Below are 26134 nucleotides of genomic sequence, written 5' to 3'. Positions count from 1 at the left end.
TTACTGCCAACCATTTTTAAAATACTGTTGCAACCCTCTTGTTTTGCATGTTCCAGTCGCTGAAGCTTGATTTTAGAGCCTGGAGAACAGTATTTGAATTACAGTTACTAATATGAAATTTAAACCCAGAAGACAAAAAGCAGAGACGCAACAACAAGGCTAATGCAAACATGGTTGTTTTTGGCTTTAAAATGGGTTTGACTCACCATTTCCTAAACACAAACATGACCCTGGGTTTTACTGGGTTTACATTTACAGTGTATTAGCCATGGCAAACTTGTTCTCCTACCCAGAATGTTCTTTCTCTTTTTCTCCAGCTTGGACTCGATGATCTCCTGTGTGCGGGCGGACGAGGTCTGAGCAGAGAAGTTGATGTAAACTGGAAGGTATCCTGCATTTTCCTGAATGCTGTTAAGAAGGCCTCGAGCCACCACGGACTGCAAGAGATAGACACACATAAACTTCTATAATGACACGGACACCAACTGCTTCCTGCCCTCCAAATATTATATATATATATATATATATATATATATATATATACACTGTATATATGTATACACATGTTCCTCCACATTTTCTACAGTCTATTAAAAGATTCTTCCCATTGGTTCCACTGACCACAGAGGACCCCTCATTCAAAATCTCTTCCAAACATGATAAGCTGTGGTCCTTTGTGTCCAGCATGCTGGGAAGTTGTGGTATGAAACCTTCAGAAGCAGTGAATTAAATCTAAAGCAAAGAACTTGAAAAAAATCCCAGAAAACAGACATTTTATTTAGTAGTTTCATCTGAATATTTTTCATTGGCTTGAAAACAATGTCTCCATTAGAGTTTTTGTTCTTAGTTTCCTGTACATTCTTTGCTGTTAAATTCAACACTACTCTCCATATTAAAATCATATCCACACAGTGTTTATTAACCCACATGTGTTTCAGGTTTAACACATGGGTTAAGTGAAAAAGCAACATGAAGTACTTGTTTTTACGTTAAGCACCAATGCTGGAAGTCCTGTCGGTTCTTTTTGTTAAATTACTTCTCTCCTCACAAATCACTCTTTTACAAGTCCATGAATCTCTACCTTCCCCACTCCGGTGTCACCGGTGAAGAGTACGGACCGCCGCACAGACAGCAGATTCTCCATCAGGTAGCCGTAGCGGACGGTGTCCGTGGTGGGAACCAGCATCTCAAAAAAGGGTTGTTCGCTGTTGTATTTAAATGCAGGGATTATCCCCTCCCATGGATCCAAACGCTTGAGGTTGAAATTCATGTACACACTCCACAGGGTGGCATTCTGCGGCAGCTACAAAGCACAGATGAATGCAGATTAACAGACACGGAGATGTAAACACACACGGTGCTTACATTTCATCATATATCGTTGGCTACGGTTATGTTTGTTCAGTTGCTTTTGTTAATTTTAATTTTTGTTCTGTGGTGCTTTAGAGGTTTCCCTGACCATTTGATTTGTGAATATGGAATTTGTCTGCCATATTTTTTTTTCTTTCTCTGAAACCTGCTATTACTGATGGATGTGTGTGTGTGTGTGTGTGTATGAAGTTTATATTCTTCTGTTCCCTCAAGCTTCACAGCTTGGAGCTGGCTGTTCTGGCGTTTTCGCATGGTACACGCGCACACAAATATATACAGTACACACAAAATCAGTTCTTTGATGTAAAAATGATCAAATATTCACAATACGCACACCATCGTAACAACATCATCAGCGTCTTACGCACAGACAGTTGAACAGATGTGGAAGTGTGAAAGTGTAATTTAGTCCTCGTTACATGCTCAGTCCTCCTTCAGGTGAGTAATGTTTCAACCCTTCAGTGGGTCTGCCTCTGTTATTAAGACATTTCCTCAATCATCTGCCGAGTCAAACCTCTCAAACAATTAACTTTCCATTTCCTGTTGAGCTGGAGGACTTGTAATACCACCCCTCCACCTCCTTGACTAAAAATTATTATTCTATTCTATAAACCCGGTTTAATACTTCTCCAAAGTTGGCAAGGTAGGATAATGACATCCAATGGACTTTTATGACCTTGGCACAAACCTCATCCTTTTATCTTGTTTTTTTTTTCCCAATAATATTCCTGGTATCCCATTGGAGGTGTTACTAAAAATGTACAATGTGAATGCTCTTTCCCAATCTCAATAAATCCCAATTTATTACACGAGCGACTGATATCATAAAAGTAGAATCCTCTTTGAGATTAGCTGTGCTCCAGCTAGATAAATCCAGTGTCAAGAGTACTTTGATGTAATGTATCACCTTCAGGCCTTTTCACCCATTTCATGCTAAAACCAGCCAATGCATTGGAAATGGATTTGACTCCCAGCAGTACGGATGAGGGATAAAATATGTCTTGAGTGGCAGTTTTAACAGCACCACTAGAAATATAAAATGCATGCGTGACATTTTGTGGTATGTCGGTGTGTAATGAAAGTATGCAGTTCAATGGAGCTCATGCCTCTCTGAGTAATGGTCGGTGTGAGGACAGGAGCATACCTTAGCATGGCTGTTGTCTTCAAACTGCTCTTTGAGGAAGGTGTCAAAAGTATCCCAGTGAGAGCTGATCAGGTTTCCTCCTACTGCCCACAGGTAGCAAAATATGAAGGTCTGACACAGTACACTGTACAGGTGCTTTGCATCCTGCCAAACAAACACAAATAAAACAAATAAGCTCAATAAGTAAGTGATAACATTGTCCAAAATGAATATATCCTGAATTATATCCTTGTAAAAAAATGTGATATTTGTAAAGTTCAGTCATCTATAAGATATTGTTTTGTGAAGCGACGTTGCTCCTTTTGTCTTTTATAAACTGACCTTGCCGACTCCATAAAAAAATGGAATCTATTTTGTTTCCATTGTTAATTTTGTTGTATAAAACTGTCATCAGTTGCGACTGGTTCGTGTGTGGCTCCACAGAAACAAATAAAATGGAACAATTTTATCTTGTGTTTAATGTACCATATTGAGGTCTACTCTTCCTTTCCCCAGCAGCAGTGCCTCCAGCAGGGAGCACAGAGTGGTGACTTTACTGATGTCCACCTGGCGAATTGCCTGAGTACAATGCTTCAGGACAAACTGGAGACCTTTCTCCACATACTGTTCAAAAAGCTCCAGCAGGTATGTGCGCACTGGGTCAGGAAACTAGGGAGACAGCAGGGAGTAAAGGAAAAATTGGGGTTTTACAGAGAGATGAATGAAGGCAGGGAGGTAAGGTTTGCATTGATACACTTAGAAAAACCTTTTGGAAAATACATTTATTTACTTTAAGATTAGGCACGTCTGCCTGCTAAATTTAAATCAGCCAAAGGACGGTGAGCTTTGCAGAAAAGACTAGAAGCACAAGAAATGAACCAGTCTACCTCTGGCATAAAAAAAAAAAAATAATAAAAAAAAAAAAATCCCCCTATAACTATCTCTAATGCTCAATTACCTTACACACCTGTAGACATATACAAACTAGTGGATTTATTCTGCTTCTAGTCTTTATGAAAAGTGAAGGTAATCACTTGGCTAAACCTTCATATTTATCAGACAGACATGAAAGAGATATAGATCATCTAACTCTTGCCAAAAAAGAAGATACGTTTATTTCTTAAAATTTCTTAACATTTTTGCTTTAACAGGTACAAATGCTGCTAAAATGAAAGAGAGTATAAGATGGAGGAGACAGAGAATTAGAAAAAAGTCACTCTTTTTTTCACAAACAGCGAGAAAGAGTCCCTCCATTAAAACAGCTACACAGATATCAATACAAAATTAATTAAAAATTCAAATAAACTCTAAGTTATCCACACACTCGTTTTAAGTGTAATCAAAGTAATTCTAAACAAAGAGGAATGCAACACTTCAACTAAGTCAAGGAAGTTAATTCCCAAAAAACAATGTTAATGACCAGATTGAAGTACCTAAGAGAGGTTGAAATACTGAAGGTGGAAGACACATAAAAAGCAACAAACAAATTCAGTATCATCAGATAAACATCCTGTCAGCAAAGAGAGTTGTCTCAGTCAATTAGACATGGAGCCAAAGAGAGATTCACAACAAAAGATAGTGTTAAAAGCTAATGGAAGAGATGACCCACGCTTGCGTTGGTGTTAAGTCACCCGAAAAGGCTCAGGGCTGATGTTGCAAGCTGCAAACTTTCAAGTGATGTGCTGTCTTCAAAGTTTATGCTGATGCTGAAGTTCTACCGATCATAATGGCAGGAAAAGCACATTAACATTCATGTAACAATGCCCACACACACACACACACACACACACACACACACACACACACACACACACCCACAATTTCACAGCCACAGAATACAGCAGTGATATAAAGGATGGGAAGGTGTGTTGCATGTGTAAATGACACCCAGAGCTTGTCGATTGGAGACCACAGACCTCCGCCGAGAAGTCATCTGCAGACAACTCAGTGTGATGTGAGTATGAGTGTAGTTATAAATATAAATTGTTCCGATGTTACATATGCATTGGTTCTGGGTCTCCCTTATCGATGTCCCCAAGTGAGCCATAAGGATTGCTTTCTGTATTGACTTTGAGCAAGTATGCAACATTGCCTATGTTTTGTCACGAGACAACTTCCACTATGGTTTTGTGGGTCAAATGCACAATCTAGCAATGTTAATGAAAAGTAGGAATAATTTCACCCCGTGATTCTGACCCAATCCAAAATTGACTCAGTTCTTCCCTGGCTCATGCGTCACCAATCCACCAAATATCATGAAGTTTGAGTTTACAGTTTTTCCATAATTGTGCTAATAATTAATTAAACAAACCACACTGAAAACGAAACCTCCGAAATCAACAATGCAGCAACTTATATACACCATATGTACGAACACTAAACTATGGCACCAAAAGTCACATAAAAAAGTCAATTACTCAAACATGTGATATTGCTTTAGAGGCAATAACTGTATAGACCAAACTTCAAGCAAAAATATATATTTTTAGTAACCTTTAAAATTCAGTCTAAAACCCAGATTTAAAAGCTTAACCAGAGACAAGTGCGGCAAATTAGTTTCAGCTAAATGCCTTGCACGCATTACATCTGTTATCTGTAACATTTATATTTGTATCTGACAATGTCTATCCGTATTTTCCTTGTTATACAAACATATAAATCAATCAAATGTAAAAAAAAAATATATAATTTCGAGTTAGAAATACAGGATATACTACCTTGGCACCTAAACCACTGATCCATGTTTGGACATAGGGCATCCACTTTAATTCATCAGAATCAATATATACCATCCCGCAGCGACTGACAGTGGCTGGAGATGCCACGGCCAAGTCTTGAACCTGAAAAACACAGTTAAAGATTGAGATTAAAACACGCTAATCATCAGCTGTTTACCCTTGACTTCATATCTAAGATTGTGCATATGGATTTGAAATGCTGCTGACTGACTAGACAGAACATCAAATGCTATTTTCACAGTTAGCTCTAACCTCAAACACCATATGTATGGATGGAGTAAGTTTGATTCGCTCGCTGTTGGCCAAGCAGAGCATCTTGTTGTCATCCAGCACGGTGTTCATGTTCTCAATCCACAAGGCGTCAACCGGCCCATCGCAGACCACCCACTTGTGAATATCGCTGGTGTCGTTCACAGCATCACGGACACTCAGTGCCATCAGTCCGTCACGCCACTCCAGTGTCAATGTGTTAACCTGGAGGGATGGACGTCAAAATAAATTATAGGAGAAGGTAAATGAAGACCCTGAATTATTTATTCTCCTTTCCAGGATACCTCTCCGTAGAGCTCCCCCATTGACACAGATTTTGGATTGAGCACATAGGTCTTGACAGGCTGATAGAAGGGGTTGTCAGCGTGGTGCCCTGTGTGATGGAGGGTCTCCAGAGTGTCTGCCAGGATGGTGTAGACGGTGGTTTTACCTCCACCAGTGGGGCCCACCAACATCACGCCATGGCGCACTAACATGGTCTCATAAAACTGGATCACCTGGTGGTAAGAAAATAAGATCACAGGAGAGGAATGTGGGCATGTTTTAAAGGTGGACTATTTTTTTTTTAGAAACAAACCAAAGGGCAACGACTTGTGACGTCACACATCAGTTTGTGAATGGCTGTTATGAAGACTTGAGTTTGGATATTGGCCGGTGCCATCTTGCTCATTCGGAGCAGTTTGGACCCAGAAGTGTCCATATTTGGACGAACTGCGGGGGATCTGACTATCTGATTGGAAACCCAGCGATACTACATCCCTCCCACCGATAGCCCTAACCTAACTGCACCCTGTCAATCAAACAGGCAAGCCCCCAAAACAAGGCTAAAATAAAGCTAGCAATATTCGATGGTTTCTAATCTTCAACGAATCCTTTGAAAATACAAAATCTGCAATTCATTGATCTCATTAGCAACTAATCCCTTGCAGCTGAAGCTTGATCAAGTTCATTCCCCTGAACCATAAAACTTTAATGTCTGAAAACTATTCGACATAATAGTCACTCAAATTACAATAATGACAATGGTATAAATAGACTACATTAAATAAGCACTTTAATCCCAAAGGGCTTTAAACATTGTTTTTCATTCATCCTTTCACAGACACACACACAGACACACTTACACACTGATGTTGACACGCTAACATTAACCAACTTAATCTTTCGAGTGTGTTCCTCAAGAATACTGTGAGGAGGTGACCAGGGATCAAAACCACTGACCCTGTGATTAATGCATGACCTGCTCTACCTTCTGGTGACATGTGACCTGTTCAATAATTTAGTTTATAACCAATTTTAGATGATCTCACTGGGGCCATAAAGACTTACTAGCACAATGAACTGAAAATGGTTCCCCAGCAATGCCTACCATGCCATTAACTCTGGTCTACAGTGTCCAGATGTGTTAAGAAATTAATGAGCTTTTTATAAATGATATAGAATATGACCTGATTAAAAGTTCTACGTCCGTGGTTGGAGCAAATTGGATTTGGGTGATCGTCTTCTCATGGAATTTGTTAAACAAGAAAAGTGAAGGTTACTTCCAACCTTTAACTTTCATATGTTACATGTAAAGCAAAATATAAAATCCGTAAATTTAAAATAACAGCAGTCACTTTTTTTATTTTCACGTCTACTGTACCTTTTTGGTCATGGCAGCCAGTGGCTGAAGGTTTCGCTTTACCAGAGACTCCAGGATGGTGGACTGCAGCACACCGTAGTCATGCTCAGGGAGACACACACCGGGAAACAGATCTGACAGGATACCACTGAAGAGGAAGGGGAAGATTGGCATAAAAACACGCACACCAAAAAAATTCCATACGCAAAACATGAGCATCACATCACCGCTTACTTACGAGACATAATCCTTTTTATGTTGAAATCACGTGTACTCTTTATGTCAAGTTTTGTCACGTAATTACTTCTTTATCAAAACATGTGATCGGCTTACCCAAACAGCAGAGCATCGTCAGTGAGAAACTTCGGTAGGTTGGAGTCCCTCAAGGCTCTGATAAGAACCACATCCTCACTGAAATAGGGATTATCTCTCTTCAGCGACCTAAGAACAAACACATCATTACTTTACAAATTGTAATTATTTCATATTAACCCTTCAAAGTGGGGTATTTATTTATGTTTAGAGCGATTTTAGTTTACAAAACAATACTATACAATACAACAATTCAGGTGTTATTGATGCTAATCCTCGAACATTTAGAAACCAAGTGTTTCTGTTTTTCTTTATGTTGTTAGTCTCTTTATTTGTTTGCAGATCAATCCTCAGTTTTTCGTTTACATGTTATTTACTCCCACAAACTGACAATTAACAACACTCTTCTATTCATACGACGACCCCAAAACAGAGATGTCTCTTCATTAGTAGTTGAAATAAATATACATTTACACAGTATTTCTTGTCATGGCAATATTAGTTAATGAAAAATAGACTCATTTTAAATACAGATGTAATAAAGATAATAAGCAGTGTGTGCTGATAATTCAATATTGCACAACCTGATCTCCACACCAAGATGGATTGCACTGGATTGTAAAAAACATTAGTGACATTAGAGGGGGAGGTAATGAATGTGTGCTGAGCGTTGAGAGAGCAGATTCAGAGGAGTAATATCTAGTCAAAGACACACAATGAATCTCAAGCCAATTACAACAGTTCCCCTGGCTGGAGAAAATGCAAATCAGAAAAAACTACTTTAACAACACATGGTCAAGAACATCCATTCAAATCTGTTTACCCACCCACACAGACCAGGAACAACTGTGTTTTCAAAGTTGTTTTTCATCTCTAAATGTGTCTAATCCCTCATTTATTCGAGGTATGACATGCATTTGACTTTGTAAAAGAATTTTCACACAGATGCTACACTGAAACTAGTGCTTAAGTTAAGAAGTGTTTAAATTCCTTCTTCAGCCATAGTTACACCAAGAAAGAATGAGGTCATTTCAACAGTCAGAGGCTCTTAGCCTCAAACGTGAGTCATCACTGGTGCAGTTTAACTCTTCCAGCTCTGGGGGCTGAGTAACACATTTCCTATTTAACATTCATAATCTTCCATTTGACATTGGAGCTAAGTATACTCAACACATAAATGCATGTCAGTGTTGAAGTGATCCCTGTTGGACATTCCTGTAAAAGTGAATGCTTGTTTCCCCAATATAACCAAATGCATGTGTGTATCAGTGTGATGCTCTGACCCCGCCATGACCAGGACCGACTTGACGGCTCTCATGCCAAAGTCATAGTGGTCCTGCTGGGACAGCTGCTCTGAACACAGCTTGTACATCTGGGTCATCTTCCTTGCTAGGGTCTTACTGGACTCAAATCCCTCCGAGTACAAAATCACCTGAGACATGGTTGTAGAGACAAATACGTTTAAATCAGAGATAAGAAGAAAAAAAAAATGCATGTAGAGAAGTGTGAATGTACAATGACAGACATATATAAAACAAACAGCCTGTTACCTCTGCGATGAGCGCATAGTTTGGCACCATCATGGCTATGGGTCTGAACAGAGCTTTGAGGTTGTCAGGGAGTTCTGTTCTACCAGCGTAGCCTGGGTTCATGGTGATGAACGCAGCACATGTCATCACCAGCTTGATCTCACGGCCCTCAAATCGAAACCTTGACAGCTGCATAAGATAGTTGAGTGAGATGCTCTTTTTATGTATGCGAGCGGGATTTCTATAGAAGCGAGTACAGTTTGTGTGTGGCAGAGATTTATAGACCAACTGAAATTAATTTCTAACTGATGTAACCTGCTGGCTCTGAAGCTTTAATACAGTAGTTCTACAGTAGACTACAGGCGAGCTCGCCCAGTGGGATTAGCGCTACAGTTACATAAAACATTAATTATGTGAAGTTCATTTGCTGATATTAATTTGTGTCATAAAGTCGCACGGAATTCATTTCTATTCATCTACTTATAGAGAATTATGGGTATAAAAAACAAAACAAAAAAAAAATCACAGAAAACATAAACCTTTAGGGTTGAATAATCAACTTCAATAATCAAATATCGCTTCCTTAAATCAGAAACATAATGAACCATTATAAAAAATTAAATCACATGCTTTTTTTTTAATGGCTTAACTGGTGTTATTTCTATCTGTTGTGCAGTCATTTGGTCAACATACAGTATGTTGTGTATGTATACACAATATAAACATACTGACTTGACTAATTGTCCAGTGACAGATTCTTGAGATCTGTAAGGCTTCATCACTTTTCAATCACAGAGCAATGTCCTTGACTATCTCTCTATGTGGTAAAAGTGGCATGTATTGTGTGTGCATGTATGTGTGTACCTTAGCAGCTTTAGCATTTCGTATGGTTATGAGCTGCTGCGCGATGACAGACAACACTTCAATGTCGATTCGGTTGAATTCGTCAAAACAACACCAAGCTCCCGACTGAGCGAGCCCACTGAAGAAGCGCCCCATCATCTGCAACAGAGTAATGTGACTTATTAAAAACAGGCTTGATCACTGGAACATTAAGATTGAAAATATTGTAACTGTACTATATTTAAAATGACCTGTAAACACCTGTAAATCTAATAATAACTGCAATAATCAAAAGTAAGAGGAGATCATGTCTTTTTGCTTTTATGTGCAGCAGTCTTTTGCTAGTAAACGTATTTTATTCAGTTGCAGGAGGTATCAGTAAATTATACATGTTATTTACACTACTTCCAAAAGGTAACATAAAAACACTGTTCAAATTTAATAATATCTCACAGATAGCAGTATCTAGTACCACAGTAAAATGTTGGTATGCCTCAGAGGAGCCAGATCTGACAGAAAGCATTTACACATAAAACCAAGTAGGCTGTGATTTTGAGCTCGGCCAAAGTAAAGCTCTGGCCAACTGTGATATACAGTTGAAACCAGAAGTTTACATACACTGTGCAAAAAGACACATAGCACTTTTTTTCTCACTGTCTGAAGTTAAATCAGACTAAACCTCTCCTGTTTCAGGTCCGTTAGGATTACCAAAATTATTTAACTTTTGCTAAATGTCACAATAATGAGAAAGAGAATATTTTAGAGAATTTTTCATTACTTTCTTCAAGGTCAAAAGTTTACATACAGTTCCTTAGTATTTAGTAGCATTGCCTTTGAACTGCATGACTTGGGTCAAACATTTTGGGTATCCTTCCACAAGCTTCTTACAGTACTCTGCAGGAATTCTGGCCCATTCCTCCTGACAGAACTGGTGGAACTGAGTCAGGTTTGTTGGCCGCCTCGCTCGCACACGCCTTTTCAGATCTGCCCACAAATTTTCGATGGGATTCAGGTCAGGGCTTTGTGATGGCCACTCCAAGACATTGACTTTGTTGTCCTCAAGCCACTTTTTAACTATTTTGGCAGTATGCTTAGGGTCATTGTCCATTTGGAAGACCCATTTGTGCCCAAGTTTTAGCTTCCTGGCTGATGTCCTGAGATGTTGCCTTAGTATTTCCAGGTAACGTTCTTTCTTCATGATGCCGTCTATTTTATGAAGAGCTCCAGTTCCTGCTGCAGCAAAACAGCCCCACAACATGATGCTGCCACCTCCATGCTTCACAGTTGGGATGGTGTTTTCAGGTCTACAAGCTTCCCCCTTTTTCCTCCAAATGTAACGGTGGTCATTATGGCCAAACAGCTCCACTTTAGTTTCATCAGACCACAGGACATGTCTCCAGAAGTTAAGGTCTTTGTCTTGGTGTCTTTTTGCAAACTGTAATCTGGCTTTTTTATGTTTCTTTAGGAGTAATGGCTTCCTTCTTGCTGAGTAGCCTTTCAGCCCATGTCGGTGCAGGACTCGTTTTACTGTGGATAATGACACTTTCTTACCAGCTTCAGCCATCATCTTCACAAGGTCTTTAGCTTTTGTTCTGGGGTTGATTTGCACATGTCGGACCAAAACACGTTCATCTCTGGGACACAGAGCCCGTCTCCTTCCTGAGCGGTGTGATGGCTGGACATTCCCATGTTTATATTTGCGTATAATTGTTTGCACAGATGAACGTGGCACCTTCAAGCATCTGGAAATTGCACCCAAGGATGAACCAGACTTGTGGAGCTCCATGATTCTCTCCCTGATTTCTTGGCTGATTTCTTTTGACTTTCCCATGATTTCAAACAAGGAAGCAGAGTGTTTGAGGTGTGGCCTTAAAATACATCCCCAGGTGTGCCTTCAATTAACTCACATGTTGTCAGTTAACCTATCAGGAGCTTCAAAAGCCATGACATCATCATCTGGGCTTGCCCACGTTGTTTAAAGACATAGTACTTTTGGTGTATGTAAACTTTTGACCTCAAAGAAAGTAATATAAAATTCTCTAAGAAATGCTCTTTCTCATTATTGTGACATTTAGCAAAAGTTAAATAATTTTGGTAATCCTAACGGACCTGAAACAGGAGAGGTTTAGTCTGATTTAACTTCAGACAGTGAGAAAAAAAGTGTTATGTGTCTTTTTGCACAGTGTATGTAAACTTCTGGTTTCAACTGTACATCAGGTGTCGCCTAGCATGAACCAACTACAGCAGAAAGAGAGAGAGAGAGAGAGAGAGAGAGAGAGATCGGCTTTCCACCTCTCTTGTCTGTACGTGCTCTCAGCTGTACAGACTCCAACCTCCCTGCACTGCAAGTGCACTGTTTAACATTAAAATGGAAATGCACAGTATCTTTCAAGGTTAGAGGTCCATTATGAAGTTTTGGGGGTCGGGGGGTTTATAGAATACAGATACGTTCTCATATCCGACTGGAGGTTATCATTTATGGAAGAAATATGAGTATCGCGTATATTTATCAACAGATCACAACTGATGAAATGTGAATGTTGTAAACAAACTGTAAACAAACAAACAAAACAAAGAATAACCTGGATTTAAAAATCTGTCCATCAATGTGGGTGTGACAGCAGGTTTGACCTCAACATTTTGAACTTTGATGATGCATCCCCATTGTTTAAATTGAATTACAGGACAGTACAGGACTTTAATAGATTAGTAGTATAATAAATACACATAGAAATAAAACAGAGTGATCAACACAATACAATCAATGCATGATTCTAGATTCACACAACTGTTCAGTGCTTTCACTGCTTTTACAATAGGGCCATCTAATGGCATCCCCTGGTATGTACAGTCAGATTGAGAAGATTTATGGACATTTTGTAAACAGATGCTGTGTTTATGAAGGCCACTGAGAAAAAGTTCTGAGTCACATGCAAGTGAAGAAGTGAGGAAAGACATGAAAGAACAAATTCTTTGCTGAGTGGAAAAACAGCAAACAAAAGACAGAGGTAGTAATAAAAGGAGCAAAAAAAAACCCAATAATGACATGTGGAATATAGATTTGTAGAATCCCTCATGGCTGACCTTGTAGTCAAGTCCATCGGAGCAGTTGAACACCACACACTGGATGGCCAGGGCCTTTGCCAAGTCTTTGGTGGTCTCTGTTTTGCCCGTCCCTGCCGGCCCAGCTGGAGCACCTCCCAAGTCCAACTGGAGAGCTCCCATCAGACACAGATAGCAGCGGTCCTGCAGATCAGGGGCAAAAAAAGAAAAACAAAAGGACGGAAGAATGAATGTTTCTACACTACTACAGATAAACAAATATTCTTTGTTCCTGTGTCATGTTCTCATTTGTGGCCACTACATGATAAACACACTTTCAGGACATCTGTCTGTAGATCTAAATGAACTAATACAGTGTTTATGAAAATCTGCCACAGTGGGAGCCTGTAGGACTAATCTAAAAATGTATGTATCCAAGTTGATTTCAGTAGCATTGTATTTTGAAAAATAAAAGGAGTCATTTAAGGGTTAAATTAAGACCGTATGAATGCATAACTTCAATATTTTATTCTGTGTTACCGTGAGCGGTGTGATAACCAGCCGAGGACAGGCCCCCAGATATTCATAGCCATAAATGTAAGTGGACAGAGCCATTGTCGCTATACAGTTGTCCAGGTCCATGTCCCAGTAGTAACGCAGCTGTCTCTGCCATTCAAAGTTGGACCTGGAGTCAACCTGAAAGACAAGACTCATTTAAACTGGTGATTTATGAAACATCTTTTCTGATTGCATATAACACATGAACATCTCCAGTCAATGAGTGTGCTATTAAACCAAGCTGAGAACAGAGAAAGATAGAAGCAGCTCAGTGGTGTGGCACTAACGCCGCTCTGGTGTACCTTCTGCCGGACGAGATCGGTGACAATGTCTCTGGCATGGACATCGGTGGTGATGAGGGCAGTGATGATATTACGGTGTAAAGCAGGGAGTTGTCCGCGCACCAAAGCTGCCAAGGCGTTCAGCCTCTGGGATATACACAAATACAACCATACAAGAACACTTAGGTTTTAAAGTAGAAATTAAAAAAGTAGAAAACAAGCCAAAATTAATTTGTACCCAGACAATGAGAAAAAGAGAAAGAAGTACAATAATTAGAAGTGCGTCTTACATCAAAATTGATGACTTCAAATTCCTGCAGGTCAGCAAAGTCTCCGCCCAGGCAGGCATCCATCTCCCTGCACCACATTATCTGTGAGACGGTCAGCACCACCTGGTGGACACACAGGCCACCATTTATATAAAAAAAAATTAAAAAAAAAAAAAAACACTGACCACAAAGGATCACCTGAAAATAGTAACTAAAGATAAAAAAAAATAAAAAAAAATAAAAAAAAAATCTACCAAAGCTTTAGTTTAGTGTTAGTTCACTCATGAAGGTTCTCAAAGTTAGGAAAATAATATACCTGAAAAGTGCAATTTACTGGTAACTGTGAAACATGTCCCCATGTCAAAGTCAGTAAATGCAACACTATACACACAACATTACACACTTCTGCTCTGCGTGTATGTGTGCGTGTGTGTGTGTGTGCGTGTTTGTGTGTTTGTGTGTGTGTGTGTGTGTGTGCGTGTGCGTGTGTGTGTGTGTACCTGTGATGGATGTCCAGCCACCACCCATTCCTCTCTGGACATCATCTGGTAGTCTGCAATGGCGGCCTTGCTGAGGCGTCGCAGTGAGACGAACATAGCCTCCTCCACCTTGCAAAGCCAGTCCTCCACATTTCCTTGTGCTTTCAGACCTCTGATCAAACGCACCTACAAGCACAGAAGGGTGAGATCAGATACACTTGATGATTCAATCGCATCAGTTTTGTCTTCTCACGTTAGGGTTCATCGGAAATCCTCTGTTTCAATTCTCATAGCCTTTAGCAAGCACAAATGCTACACAACTAAATCATAATGCTGTCTATGGTATATTTTACAAGGGAGGAGAGATTCAACTTAATCTGAGTACAAGAAGACTCAGAGCAGAAAACAGCTAGCGAACACAGTGTCACACTCGGATTAGCTGCTAGCAGCCAATTTTTCTTGTGTTTGTGAGGCACCAACACATTCTTAATAAACATGTTGCTTTCACAATAATGACACACATTTCATTCTCAATGTGTTTTCATTCTGAGTACAAACAAAAAGTCTGAGGAAAGTGGTGTTATTCAAAATAGCTGAAATTTCAGAATACACAATATTGTTGAATAAAGTGTTTCTCTACAGATAGATGTCAACAAAACATCTCTTGAAACAAGCGGAAGCTTCTTCTTGCCGTTACTTTACAGCAACCTGCGGCCAGCTCAGTGGTTTAATCCAAGAGCTGTAAACTGCCATAAGGACGATTACAAAATGATAGGAGCATATTTTTCTGTTTCAATTAAATCAACAGACCTAATAAAACACAGTCACAGAGCGTAATGGTCAAATGTGTTAAGGTTACTTAAACCTGACCTTCTCTCCCTCAGGGGACACCATATACAAGATGTCTTTGCTGTATATGGGCCCCTGTTCTGCAGCATTCACCATCCCTGTAGCATCAGCGGACTGATCGGGCAGAAGACCGAACTCTAGTCGCGTGATGGCGTCGAAACACTTCCTGAGGTGGGGCTGCACCGCCTGAGGGTTTCGTGTCTGAGCCAAGATCTTCAGCAGCTCCTCATTGGATAAGAAGTAAAATCTGTACGTCACAGACAAAGGATGAATATCAGAGGACTCAAAACCACACCTTCATCGTGCTCCCTGGAAAGAGGTTTTCGGAGTAACTTGCAGCCTCAATGGTGAAAAGATTGTCCAGCAATACATGATGCATTTGTAAAAAGTAACCCAGAAATAAGGTAAAGCATAATACAAAAATTATTAAATGATCAATAAAGATGACAAATGATGTAAATGTCTGTTTTTCTCATCTCATAAACAAATTGTGTGTGTACCTGGGGAAAATGACTCTCTTGGACTCCAAGTAAGCTTCCAGACACTTCTGTATCTCATCCAGGAGAGTGTTGTTGTGCTGAAAAGTCTCCAACAGATCTGCGTGGGATGAAATGACGGGGTTACATGCAGCGTGACGATGTGTTTAACTGAATAAGTGCATCTGTGAACATGTCGTTAAGGATTTACAAGTTTTATTGCTCGTTTTTCCTACCAGGCTGTGTGGCTACTTTCAGGGCATTGGTTATTCTTTTGGCCTTTGTCATGACCTCCTTCCAGGATTTGTCCACTTTAAGGAACATCTTGGACTCAGCAGGCAGCTGTCTGTTGATATCTGGTGCCAAGAAGATACTCTCCAGGTAGAGCCAGTTTCTTTGACATGTGATCCACTCATCCTGGAAAGGAGGTCAGAAAAAGATGGAAAACAGAGAAAGGTGAGGTGACAGAAGACGATAGTGTCGATGTGAGGAGAGGGAGAATCAACAAGGTGGAGGAATTTAATTAGGCCAAGGAACTGCAGTTTTATGTGATTTTAGTTTTTCTTTACATGCCCTGAAATACTGAACTCAATGAACATTGACAAAGCATGTTTTGGCTTCTTGTTTGCAGCCACTAGAGAGAGCTGCTGTGTAACATTTAAAGACAAATCCAATGTAAATCAAATCAAATCTGCATTTATTGAGGCAGACAAGCCTGTACTATCTAAACACACTGGGAGCCGAATTAAAGATCAATCTTTGATGTTCTTTTTTTTGTTTAATCCTTTACCAGTGTTTGGTTGAAGAGGGTCAGCTGTTTCAGCAACTTGTCCACCCTTGGCTTGATGGGAGTTACGTAGCGTGAAGATGCCACTGTGCCCACATTGATGATGCTGTCATCCAGGAGTACCTTCAAAGTAAACAACCATAGGAACAACAAACACACACGATCAGAGATGCTGAAACAATACCGCTGTTTTACAAAAGTTTGTGTGTGAGGGATGCGTGTTATCACCTGGATATCATCTGTGCCTCCCAAGATAAAGACTTCTTCGGCTTCACCGTGAGACAGCACAGTGAACTCAGTGGTCTTCCACACATCCTCCACCTGCATGACTCATGAAGAGTTGTTAAACAACATGGGCTCAATCGACTGCGTTCCGTAAATAGCTTTCACACGTTTGCATTCTCCCGCAAAACACTGGTCATAAATGTGTGCAAAGTGACTTTGGACTTATCTCATGGCTGGACAGGATGTGGCACAAAGGAAAAACATCAATTCAACTCAAAGAAACAAGCCTGACGGGTTTGGAAATACACTTACTCACTTCTTTGATTTTTTTTTTTTGATTGAGAAGATCGATACCACTTTCCTGTCTGATAGTGCAGTAAATGTGACAGCAAGGGGGAGAAAATAGCTAACCGGGCTCAGTCTGACAGGTAAAAAACATCCACCAATCTGCACCTCTAATGCTCAATTATCTGACATGTTATGTCTTTTTTTTTGTTGTTAATCTGTTAAAATAAGACAAGATAACCACATATAGCTTCTTATTTAACAGACAGATGTCATATGTTTTCATCTGACTCTCGACTATAAAGCAAACAACCGCATTTCCCCAAGTTGTGACCTTTTATTTAATTGCTTATAATAAATGCCATCCTTTTACCATATTCACTAATTTCCACAATGTAATTGTCCAACTCCAACCATGTTGCAAACATAGGTGCATCACATGCCAACACACCCACTGCAGTTTAAGCTGTGCGTATCAGGTCATAAAAATAGGGATTGACCTATTTATGTGATATTAGGGAGCATCTTTGTTAAAAATGGCAGAAATCAACATAATGTCGTTATTTACTCCCGAGTCATCTAATCAGCGTTATGAGAGCTGATTAAACAATGCCTCATATTCAACAAACAAGAATGTGCACGTCACTTCTACTCTAGGTTTTCCAGGAGACAAAATATCTGTACATATATTTGTGTGTAGTCCACACACCTTTGCAATAATGCTCTCCACTGATGCCTCTCCTGAAGCTTGTCCTGAAACCTGAAAGTCAAGCATTGTGTTAGATAATGTTTTTGTGATCTTGTTGTTGTTGAAAAAATGTATTCTATTTTGTATTTAATTTCCCCCGGTACAATGACCAAAGGAGTTTCGCTATTTCAATATAATTCAGTTCATATATTTTGTGTTTTGGCTACAGGTACTATGTTGAGTGAGTTTGTTTGTTTGTTTGTTTGTTTGTTTGTTTGTTTGTTTGTTTGTTTGGATCCTCATTAGCTTTTGCATAGCAGCAGCTACTCTTCCTGGGGTCTTTATACTTTACACAGTGACAATACAAAGATGCACTTTACACAACTCATACAATACACAAACATCATCTAACCAAATAAACTCATATACATATATATATATATATATATATATATATCATATTATGTTACTATTCTTTTGTTGTGAAGTGTAATTTGGAGGGGAATTCCATTGTTGCATTACTCTGTATATTAGTAAGTATGAGTAAACTTTTTAATGAGGAAAATTTTGTTTTAATGAGCAGTATATCAAATGCAAGTCATGTTAACACTTGCTTTGTTAAGTGTATCATTTGTCATAAGATCAGCTTAGTTGTTGTTGCAGTAGAGTCTCTTGTAAGGCCACAAGGGGCTTGGGAGAACAGTTCAATCAATTAATCAACAACATATAAAATGACCGATTCAGCAAAAGGTAGTAGGGAATATTAGCTTGGAGCAAGTACAAAGTTCCCTATCTGACTTAACAGTCAGTTAGTATCTACATATCTGTTACCTCCTGGATCTCCTTGCCGTATGAGAAGACATCGAGCTCCTCCAAAGCAGCCAGTGTCATCTGCTGGACATTCAGTGAGGTCCCCACAACAGACTGCAAGACCTTCCAGTGCTCTGCCTTCATACATGGGTTGTGCAGATCAGTGATCACAGGCAGCTGAAAAAAAAACAACAACACATGAATATCAATAAGTTAAAAATCTGCAGTTACCTGCTTGCAGTCTGTACTTGAAATTAAACGTGCAGTAACATTATGCTACACAGCACACACAAAGCTGTCAGTCACTGGAGAACACGCTGTCATACGCACCCTCTGCTTCATGACTTCCACCTTGCCCTTCAGAACTGGCACAATATTGTTAGACAGCAGACCCTTCTCCAGCTGGTTGACATACTTGCTATATTTGTTGACCTGTGAGCTGAACTGCTCCAGGTCCAGTTCCTCAAGTGTGTTCTGGGGACGGGCGAACACAGAAGGACAGTGGAGCTCAGAAGAGAAGGAAGAGTTCTCCGCATATGTCTGGTTAGATTGTCTGAATGTGTTCGGGCTCATACATAGAAAACATTTGTGCGTCTCACCTCATGCCATCCATCCCGTAAAGAGTCCCATTCCTCCAGAGAGTCCCACAGCAGCTGCTTTAGCTTGAAATCTGCTATTAAGTCCTCCAAGGTCTCAAACCTGGTCACCTCCACCTTTATTCATCAGAAGATCGAGGGTTAAACGAGGTTAGGTGGAGTTAGCTGGCTGGCTTGCTGGTTGATAATGTTTAAATAATATGAACTTTTCCCCATTTAACCAACTTCTCCAGCACAAAATATCATCGTTATGACTTGACCTGGAAAATGTTTGAATGAATTATCTTCAGACCACACAAAAAGGATCTGAAACAATTGCAGCACCTTCAATTTCTTCTGGTAGGAGATGTAGGTGGACGCCTGGCCCTGCAGCTCATTTATGGAAATCTGGATCTCACCCAGCAGCATGCGCACTTCAGACGTATCTGCATTGATGTCGAGGAGTCGTGGATCCTACACATGAAAAACCACAAGGTCATCAAGTCAAAATGGGACAGGAACATGTCCATGGACACACCTGGAGTAACAAAGCAGTAATTGCACTGTTTAAACTTAAACTAGCTTGTAAGTAAACCAAATGTAGGATCCCCTTTTTAAAAAGTCATTAACCTGCATTATAAATACAAAAAATTAATGAAAACTCTCCACATACCAGTGACTTGCCCCTGGCCTTCTTGACCTCATCTTGAAGTGTATGTATGTCCTTTTGCAGGGAGAGGCGCAACTTCTCCATGGTGGCGTTCCTCTCTGTTACTGCCGTCTTCATGATGTCTTCCAATGAGTTAATGGAGGGTTGCAATGTAGCAAAAACCGCCACATCCTCAGGTGGCGTGGAAACTGAGTACTTGTTGATCAGGTTGTACATTTTACAGACTGTGTCCTGCTCCATTTTTAGTACTTTAAACTGGTGAAAGGTAGAAAGGAAAAAAAAAAAAAGTAAAGTGTAGGTAAAACAGTTGAGATGAGGGTAAAGCGAAGAAGAGAAGAGACCAGCCTGGGGACAAAAAATAACTTTGCTTTAAATTGCTAATATCAAGAAAGTTATATTTTACCCTTTCCTGTATCTCATCCAAGAATGAGATAAAGTTGGCCAACTCATCTGTAGTAGAGGGACTGAACTCCAGTTTAAACTGGGCTTCACAAGCCTCAGCAATTATAGCATCCACTTTTGTTTTAGCCTGCTCGGTGAGCATCTCGTTGATGAGCTGGAACACAGAATACAGAAGAGCAATGATTTCTTCATGTGTTCAACATTTTCACTGTATTGTTACTTCAATAAATAGCAACAAACTTCTTCCATTAGTTAACTCACAGGGGCAACGTACATTTCTTATATTGTAATTTCAGAGGAGGACTAACGAATATAAAAAAGGGCTCCCTACTTTTTTGTTCAAAATCACATTTTTGCAGTGGTCAAAAACACTCCATACTCGCCTTAAGTTTATTGTGCAGAAAATTCGAAAACTATTGTAATACTGAAGTGTTACAGCACATTTGAACAAGACATGAGTGCATGTCGGTGTGTGCAGCATGTGTGATGTGTGCGTGTGAGGGAGTCCTGACCTCCAGACAACGGAGGGGTGAAGACACCAGTTCCTCTTGGAGCTGTGTTTTGTCCACGAGCAGTAATCCCAGATTTCTCTTCTGTTGGATGGCTAAGGCCTCTTTGTGCTCCCTGTGGTACAACTCCAGCGATTTCTCAAAGAAGGACACACCTGTGAGACAACGTCAACAATCATCAGACAAAAAAGAAACAAACGTTTACATAATGTACCCATAAAATACCACTTGCGGATACTTGCTTATTGTTTGTCTTTTTTGGTGACCAGATGTTATTTGGATGTTTTCCAAAATGTTTCCATTTCCCACACCCTGCTTTCTGCCCTTTGCCAGATGCTTCCCAGAATATATGTGCGCTAATAAAAGCAGATGTCCCATAATAACCATTTCAGTGAGGCAGATAAAAAGATAAGGAAAAACAAAAAAATCAAAAGAATATCTTCTGTCTGTTGATATGCAGTGAATAGAGAATTTGTACCAAGGACGGATTACCTTGTTCTTACACCTAAATCAGTAGGTTTTATGATTCTATACAAATATCAGAATACACAAATACCTACAGACACATTTAAATTGTAGAGAGAATTTAGCTGTAATAAACTGGTAAAGTAGGGTTTGATTATTTTTGACTGCAGTTCTTGTGCAATGCAAACCAGGCAAACTGTTCTTACACCTCAGATGTAGAAGCTTCTCACAACAGAAGAATGCAACAAGTAGATGTTTCTAAAAATAGGCTGCTCTTATTTGCATAACAGGCCAAATAATGTCAGACAAAAAGAAACCTTTCTCCGCAAGCTGATTTTCATACTGCAAAAACAAAAAGTGGATTTACAAACCTGCGATATGCTTCAGAAAGACATCGTTTATAGACAAGAAAATCAAAACGGTATTAAAAGGTCTTGAAAGGTCTACTGAGTTGATGACCCATCGTAGCACTACATGGAGCAATGACAAATATTTTTTATGATTCACATTCATGCAGCCGTCTTCACTGCTCTGCTGACGAACGGTGGCAGTAACACATTATTGACTATTGCAACGACTCCAGCAAACTATAGATATAAACAATGCCGGATTTCAATGATTCAAAACAGCTGCTTTGCAAATGTTTTCGGAGGAAGGAGATTTATTCTGTATACATATTTGTTATATTATAATTACACACCCAATGCATGTGAAACACTCAACGTAAGTATAACTTTTACTATAGTGCACCTTAAAGGAAGAGGAAATCTGAAAGTCGTTTAAGCATTTCTATTTTTGTAACTATCCAAAATAATGTATGTTTACAATACCAGTACCTCTGGTAGCAAGAGTATCTTATTTAAATTGAGAGGAAGATGTGACACAAAAAGTATTTATGTTTTTTTACTGTACATTACCGTGATCCTGCCGCTGCATTGCGTCCAGATCCAGACTCTCGTTCTCCTTGTAGAATATTCGAAAATGCTCATACGTCTGTGCGTACACTTCTGCAGCATCAAAGGTAAACTGGAGAGATTTCTGCAAAAAAAAAAAAAAAGGGGGGGGAAGTCAGGCCCAAACACATACGGAGCTATGAGAACAAAGTACACAACACACCAAGAGAAAGAAAACAATGCAAAGTAAAAAAGTGACCTTGATGCTTTGTATGGTACTTTGAAGATGGTCATCATTGTCCATGATGGCTTCCAAAGAGGGGGCATTTTCAAATTCCAAAACCTATAAGGTAAAAAAAAAAAAAAAAAAGCATACAAATACACACAAAAAACTATATCAGCAATCAATTTCCCGATGTTATCTAAAAGTCTCGGAATATTTTTCAACATAACAGATTTAGAACAAAAAAGTTATCTTGAAACAACACATCAGGAATGTCAGGTTGAAGTGAAGAGAATTTTGTTTTTACCACGTCAACATTTTCAGACTGCATCAATTCAGCCAAATCTGAATCTGCCGTGAGAGTCTTAACCGATATCACCGTCTCCCCGAACTGCTCGATAATCTTTGCGAGAGCGTCCTGTAGAAATGAACCAGAAGTGTGTCGTAGACGGGTTTTTAGTGAGAAACAAAATAACTTCAAATGCAAACATTCAGAATAAGTTGGAAAACAAACCTGATACTCTTCCTCTGAGGGTTTGAAAGTCAAAGCATCTGTGTCCAGCATCAACTCCGATATGAATACAGGATGGCCATGAGGAGCTTCTGACTCAACAGGCTAAAACAAACACACACACACACACCAACAAAAACTAAACTGAACACAAGCCTGTTTCTACCTGACAGCTTTTTTTTTCTTTTTTTTTTGGTAGATATTGAAAACAATGCCGTTGCTGTTGCCAATCCTGGAAGACTGTCTTACCTTCTTCTTATCCGTCTCTTTTTCAGCGGGGTCGGTCACGGCCATGCGTTTCTGGCTCCAGGTTTGAATCACGGCGTGGCTGGGAGTTTCAGCGACCTGCTCCTCGAGTACAGCCAGTAATCTATCCACTTCATTCACCACCAGGCTGTGCAAGGTGGTGATAACCATGTAGTCAACGAGACGAGTGAAGCTGGACGGGTGAGAGATGGCGACTGGGTTAACGGGATGCATGTGCCTGATCGGAGAACGATGACTCATTTGCAGTCAAAGAGAAGCAAATGCAAGAAATTTACCCACCAGGTGATGCGGCTGCAAAAAAAAACATTGCTGATCTTTGCGATACTTTTCTTTATGCTTTCAGCATCTGTGACAGAGGATTATTAAACATGTGAACTTCTCGGCCCATGTACAGTATGTACATTCAAGTCTGTTCATGTGGTTTAGCCTGTACGCACCTGGACGATCCGATTTGGGTTGAGATTCCAACAAGTAGTGGCGGCCGGCGCAAACCGTCACCTCTCTCACCAGGTCTTGAAACTTCTCCAGGTTATCGCATACCTGAAAATCATAAATAAGGGCAAAAAGCTTCTGAGGAGGCTCACAAAGACAGATTTTTATTTTATTCAAACAAAGGGTTCCTTGATTTTTTTCCTGACTTTAATTGACTAAAAAGCTGAAATTCCATGACCTATAATGAACAGAAAAACCATCTGCCGTTGTGCTGAGCAGACAAGAAACAGACACATTATTTTATTCTCAAATGGGAATTTGGCGTTTAGTCTTTGAATTCATAATTTTGTAGCCAAAGCCCTTTAAGTTAAAAAATGTTCCGGCATGTTTGTCTTCCAAAGCAAATATAAGAGAAGGCAAATCTTTACTGAAGTGTTTGTTACTTGTAAACAAACGGGAAGGGAATAAAACCACTCGCGCAATAGGAAAACACGTGAAATAATAATTTCTGATGTTCCCTGATGTTCCCTGATGTTCCCTGGTGTTCCCTGACGTTCCCTGACGTTCCCTGGTGTTTCCTCATGTTCCCTCATGTTCCCTCGTGTTCCCTGGTGTTCCCTGATGTTCCCTGGTGTTCCCTGACGTTCCCTGGCGTTCCCTGGTGTTCCCTGACGTTCCCTGGTGTTCCCTCATGTTCCTTGAACCAATTTTAATTTACAAATTTACATGACAACAGCACCTCTTGCAGCCATTTGAGCTGGGTGTCCTGGAAGTCCTGCAGCGAGTACGTGTTCTTTTTCTTCAAGTGACACAAGCCTGTGTCACTAATTTGGTTACACATTTTCTTGACATCCATCAATGCAGGACTAAGAGACTGTATGACATACAAAAACACGTTTATAACAACATAACGTCCAAACTACACACACAAATTTAAGGTTTTCAACCTAAAAGACTGCTTTTCCTCAGTTGCATTCCACACTTAAAATCATGAAGATAATAAGACACACATACCATATTGACAATAAACAGATTTTGTTGCAGGAACTCTTGGGCCAAACGAATCTTCCTCCAGCGAACTTCGGTGCGCCAGACATAGAAGGTTTTCCACATTTTGAAGAGGGCAAAGAAGGGGATGCGAACCAGCTTGCAGTGATATTCATACTCTTCTTCCCAGCGTTCGACGGATGTAAAGTCAAACTCGTCCTCACGCACCGATAACACACCTTTATGGTCGATGAACATGCAGTCATTCTTGCTGTACTTAAAAAATTTAATTTCCGAGGATGGGTCCAGGTATGTACTGGTCTTTAAGGAAAAGGGACGGCTGGGGAGACTCGGGGTTGTCACCACATTCTGCGATAACAGAGGAGAGGAGACGGAGAGTAAAGGTTCATTTCCAAACAATGAATTTGAGCTCAAATCCAAGCTCTCAATCTCTGCTGGTCACATTTTATGGGTACATGCCATGAACTAAGATGTTAGGCTGCACAAAGAAAAAGTCCACTTTCAGCTGAAAGATTAGGAAACACTGTCAAACTCTGAACATACATTATTCAACGATGTGAAGTTAAAACTTCCAAAAGAAGTAAAGACAAAAACATGAATGTCACTGACCTTTGTTTTGTACTCAAGAGGAGGGAGGTGGACAGGCAATTGTCTGCGGCGCTTGAGTGGCTGCTCATTTTGTATAGGTGAAGGTGACTGACTGTACCAGCCAGGAAAAAGCATCTGCTCACGGGCTTTTAAGTGTTGGCTACTGGGCTGTTTTCGTGTTACACGTCTCTTTAAGGCAGCCTACATCAGGGAGACGAAAATGAGTCATCAGCGAAAGAGCCCGTGCTTCAATTACTTTAAGACAGGCAGGAGTTTTAAATAAATAAATACAATGAATGTTTTTTTTTTTGTTGTTTTTTCATAGTGTCTGGATTTGATCTCGGTTTGTCTCACCTGTGGGTCTCTCACATGCACTGGAGGTCTTGGTAGGACTGTGGAGGTTTGTGTTTCAGGGAGCTTGGGCAGCCGCTCTGGGACAAGTATGTCAAGTGGAATGTAAGTTTACTGACTTTAAAAAATTTTTTTTAAAAAAAGCATAACATTTAAAAGGCACAATATAGCTGTACCTACCTGCAGTTTCACTGTCCATGCTTTGGTCAGGGAGGTTCGGCAGAAAGGCGCTCGGTACCCCGGAGGCCATGGTAATGTGTCCGGACGGGTTCTGGAGCAGAAGAGGGACAGTAGGACAGCGGGAAGGAGAAAGTGGTGCAGAAAAAAAAAAAGCTGTACAAGCCTGAAGAAATGTCACGCTATTTTTTTTTTTTTTTTGCAAAAACGAATTGTATTTTTTGAGAGGTTCTTCACATTTTTGACCCCAGGGAATCGTTTTAAAAATATTTAATATGATATTTTTAACGCTTTATATAGTAGCAGCAATGCATAAAAAAAAAGTAACTGTTGCTATCGGATGGTTTAATTTGAGTTTTTTCCAAACTCACCGTCGAGTTAGAAAACTTAAAAAGTCTTATAAGTTTCGACAACATTCAAGCATACTTACCGTATCAAATAATCAGCTCCAGGATATTTTTTTTTATATTACCAAACTAATTATGACTTTATATATCGACCTACATC

General features: G+C 39.9%; 1 protein-coding gene across 1 annotated transcript in view; it reads right to left on the bottom strand.

Annotated features, from left to right (window-relative positions):
* The window catches only part of dnah6 (dynein, axonemal, heavy chain 6), a 51970-nt gene extending 25838 nt beyond the window's left edge, over nt 1-26132 (bottom strand). The window contains exons 1-43 of the mRNA XM_069165903.1: nt 26058-26132; nt 25631-25721; nt 25454-25530; nt 25121-25300; nt 24518-24859; nt 24243-24377; nt 23509-23611; nt 23351-23417; nt 23054-23243; nt 22808-22909; nt 22601-22711; nt 22330-22413; nt 22095-22215; nt 20716-20867; nt 20205-20357; nt 19805-20056; nt 19477-19605; nt 19156-19269; nt 18887-19030; nt 18578-18733; nt 17768-17818; nt 16777-16869; nt 16552-16671; nt 15998-16178; nt 15786-15882; nt 15307-15532; nt 14458-14622; nt 13979-14080; nt 13710-13835; nt 13390-13545; nt 12892-13053; nt 9829-9966; nt 8986-9153; nt 8719-8867; nt 7457-7564; nt 7145-7271; nt 5787-5999; nt 5485-5706; nt 5212-5334; nt 2981-3163; nt 2516-2659; nt 1082-1303; nt 290-437 (exon numbers count right to left, since the gene is read on the bottom strand). Of these exons, the coding sequence (XP_069022004.1) occupies nt 290-437; nt 1082-1303; nt 2516-2659; nt 2981-3163; nt 5212-5334; nt 5485-5706; nt 5787-5999; nt 7145-7271; nt 7457-7564; nt 8719-8867; nt 8986-9153; nt 9829-9966; nt 12892-13053; nt 13390-13545; nt 13710-13835; nt 13979-14080; nt 14458-14622; nt 15307-15532; nt 15786-15882; nt 15998-16178; nt 16552-16671; nt 16777-16869; nt 17768-17818; nt 18578-18733; nt 18887-19030; nt 19156-19269; nt 19477-19605; nt 19805-20056; nt 20205-20357; nt 20716-20867; nt 22095-22215; nt 22330-22413; nt 22601-22711; nt 22808-22909; nt 23054-23243; nt 23351-23417; nt 23509-23611; nt 24243-24377; nt 24518-24859; nt 25121-25300; nt 25454-25530; nt 25631-25700 (6106 nt within the window). The 5' untranslated portion in view covers nt 25701-25721; nt 26058-26132. The remainder of the gene's footprint in view (nt 1-289; nt 438-1081; nt 1304-2515; nt 2660-2980; nt 3164-5211; nt 5335-5484; nt 5707-5786; nt 6000-7144; nt 7272-7456; nt 7565-8718; nt 8868-8985; nt 9154-9828; nt 9967-12891; nt 13054-13389; nt 13546-13709; nt 13836-13978; nt 14081-14457; nt 14623-15306; nt 15533-15785; nt 15883-15997; nt 16179-16551; nt 16672-16776; nt 16870-17767; nt 17819-18577; nt 18734-18886; nt 19031-19155; nt 19270-19476; nt 19606-19804; nt 20057-20204; nt 20358-20715; nt 20868-22094; nt 22216-22329; nt 22414-22600; nt 22712-22807; nt 22910-23053; nt 23244-23350; nt 23418-23508; nt 23612-24242; nt 24378-24517; nt 24860-25120; nt 25301-25453; nt 25531-25630; nt 25722-26057) is intronic.
* Nucleotides 26133-26134: the final 2 nt, after the last annotated feature.

Source organism: Embiotoca jacksoni, unplaced genomic scaffold, assembly GCF_022577435.1.
Source record: "Embiotoca jacksoni isolate LCO1_2020_lvr unplaced genomic scaffold, fEmbJac1.0.p SCAF_36, whole genome shotgun sequence".
NCBI classification, from domain to species: Eukaryota; Metazoa; Chordata; class Actinopteri; family Embiotocidae; genus Embiotoca; species Embiotoca jacksoni.
This window is presented reverse-complemented; position numbering and strand designations above follow the sequence as displayed.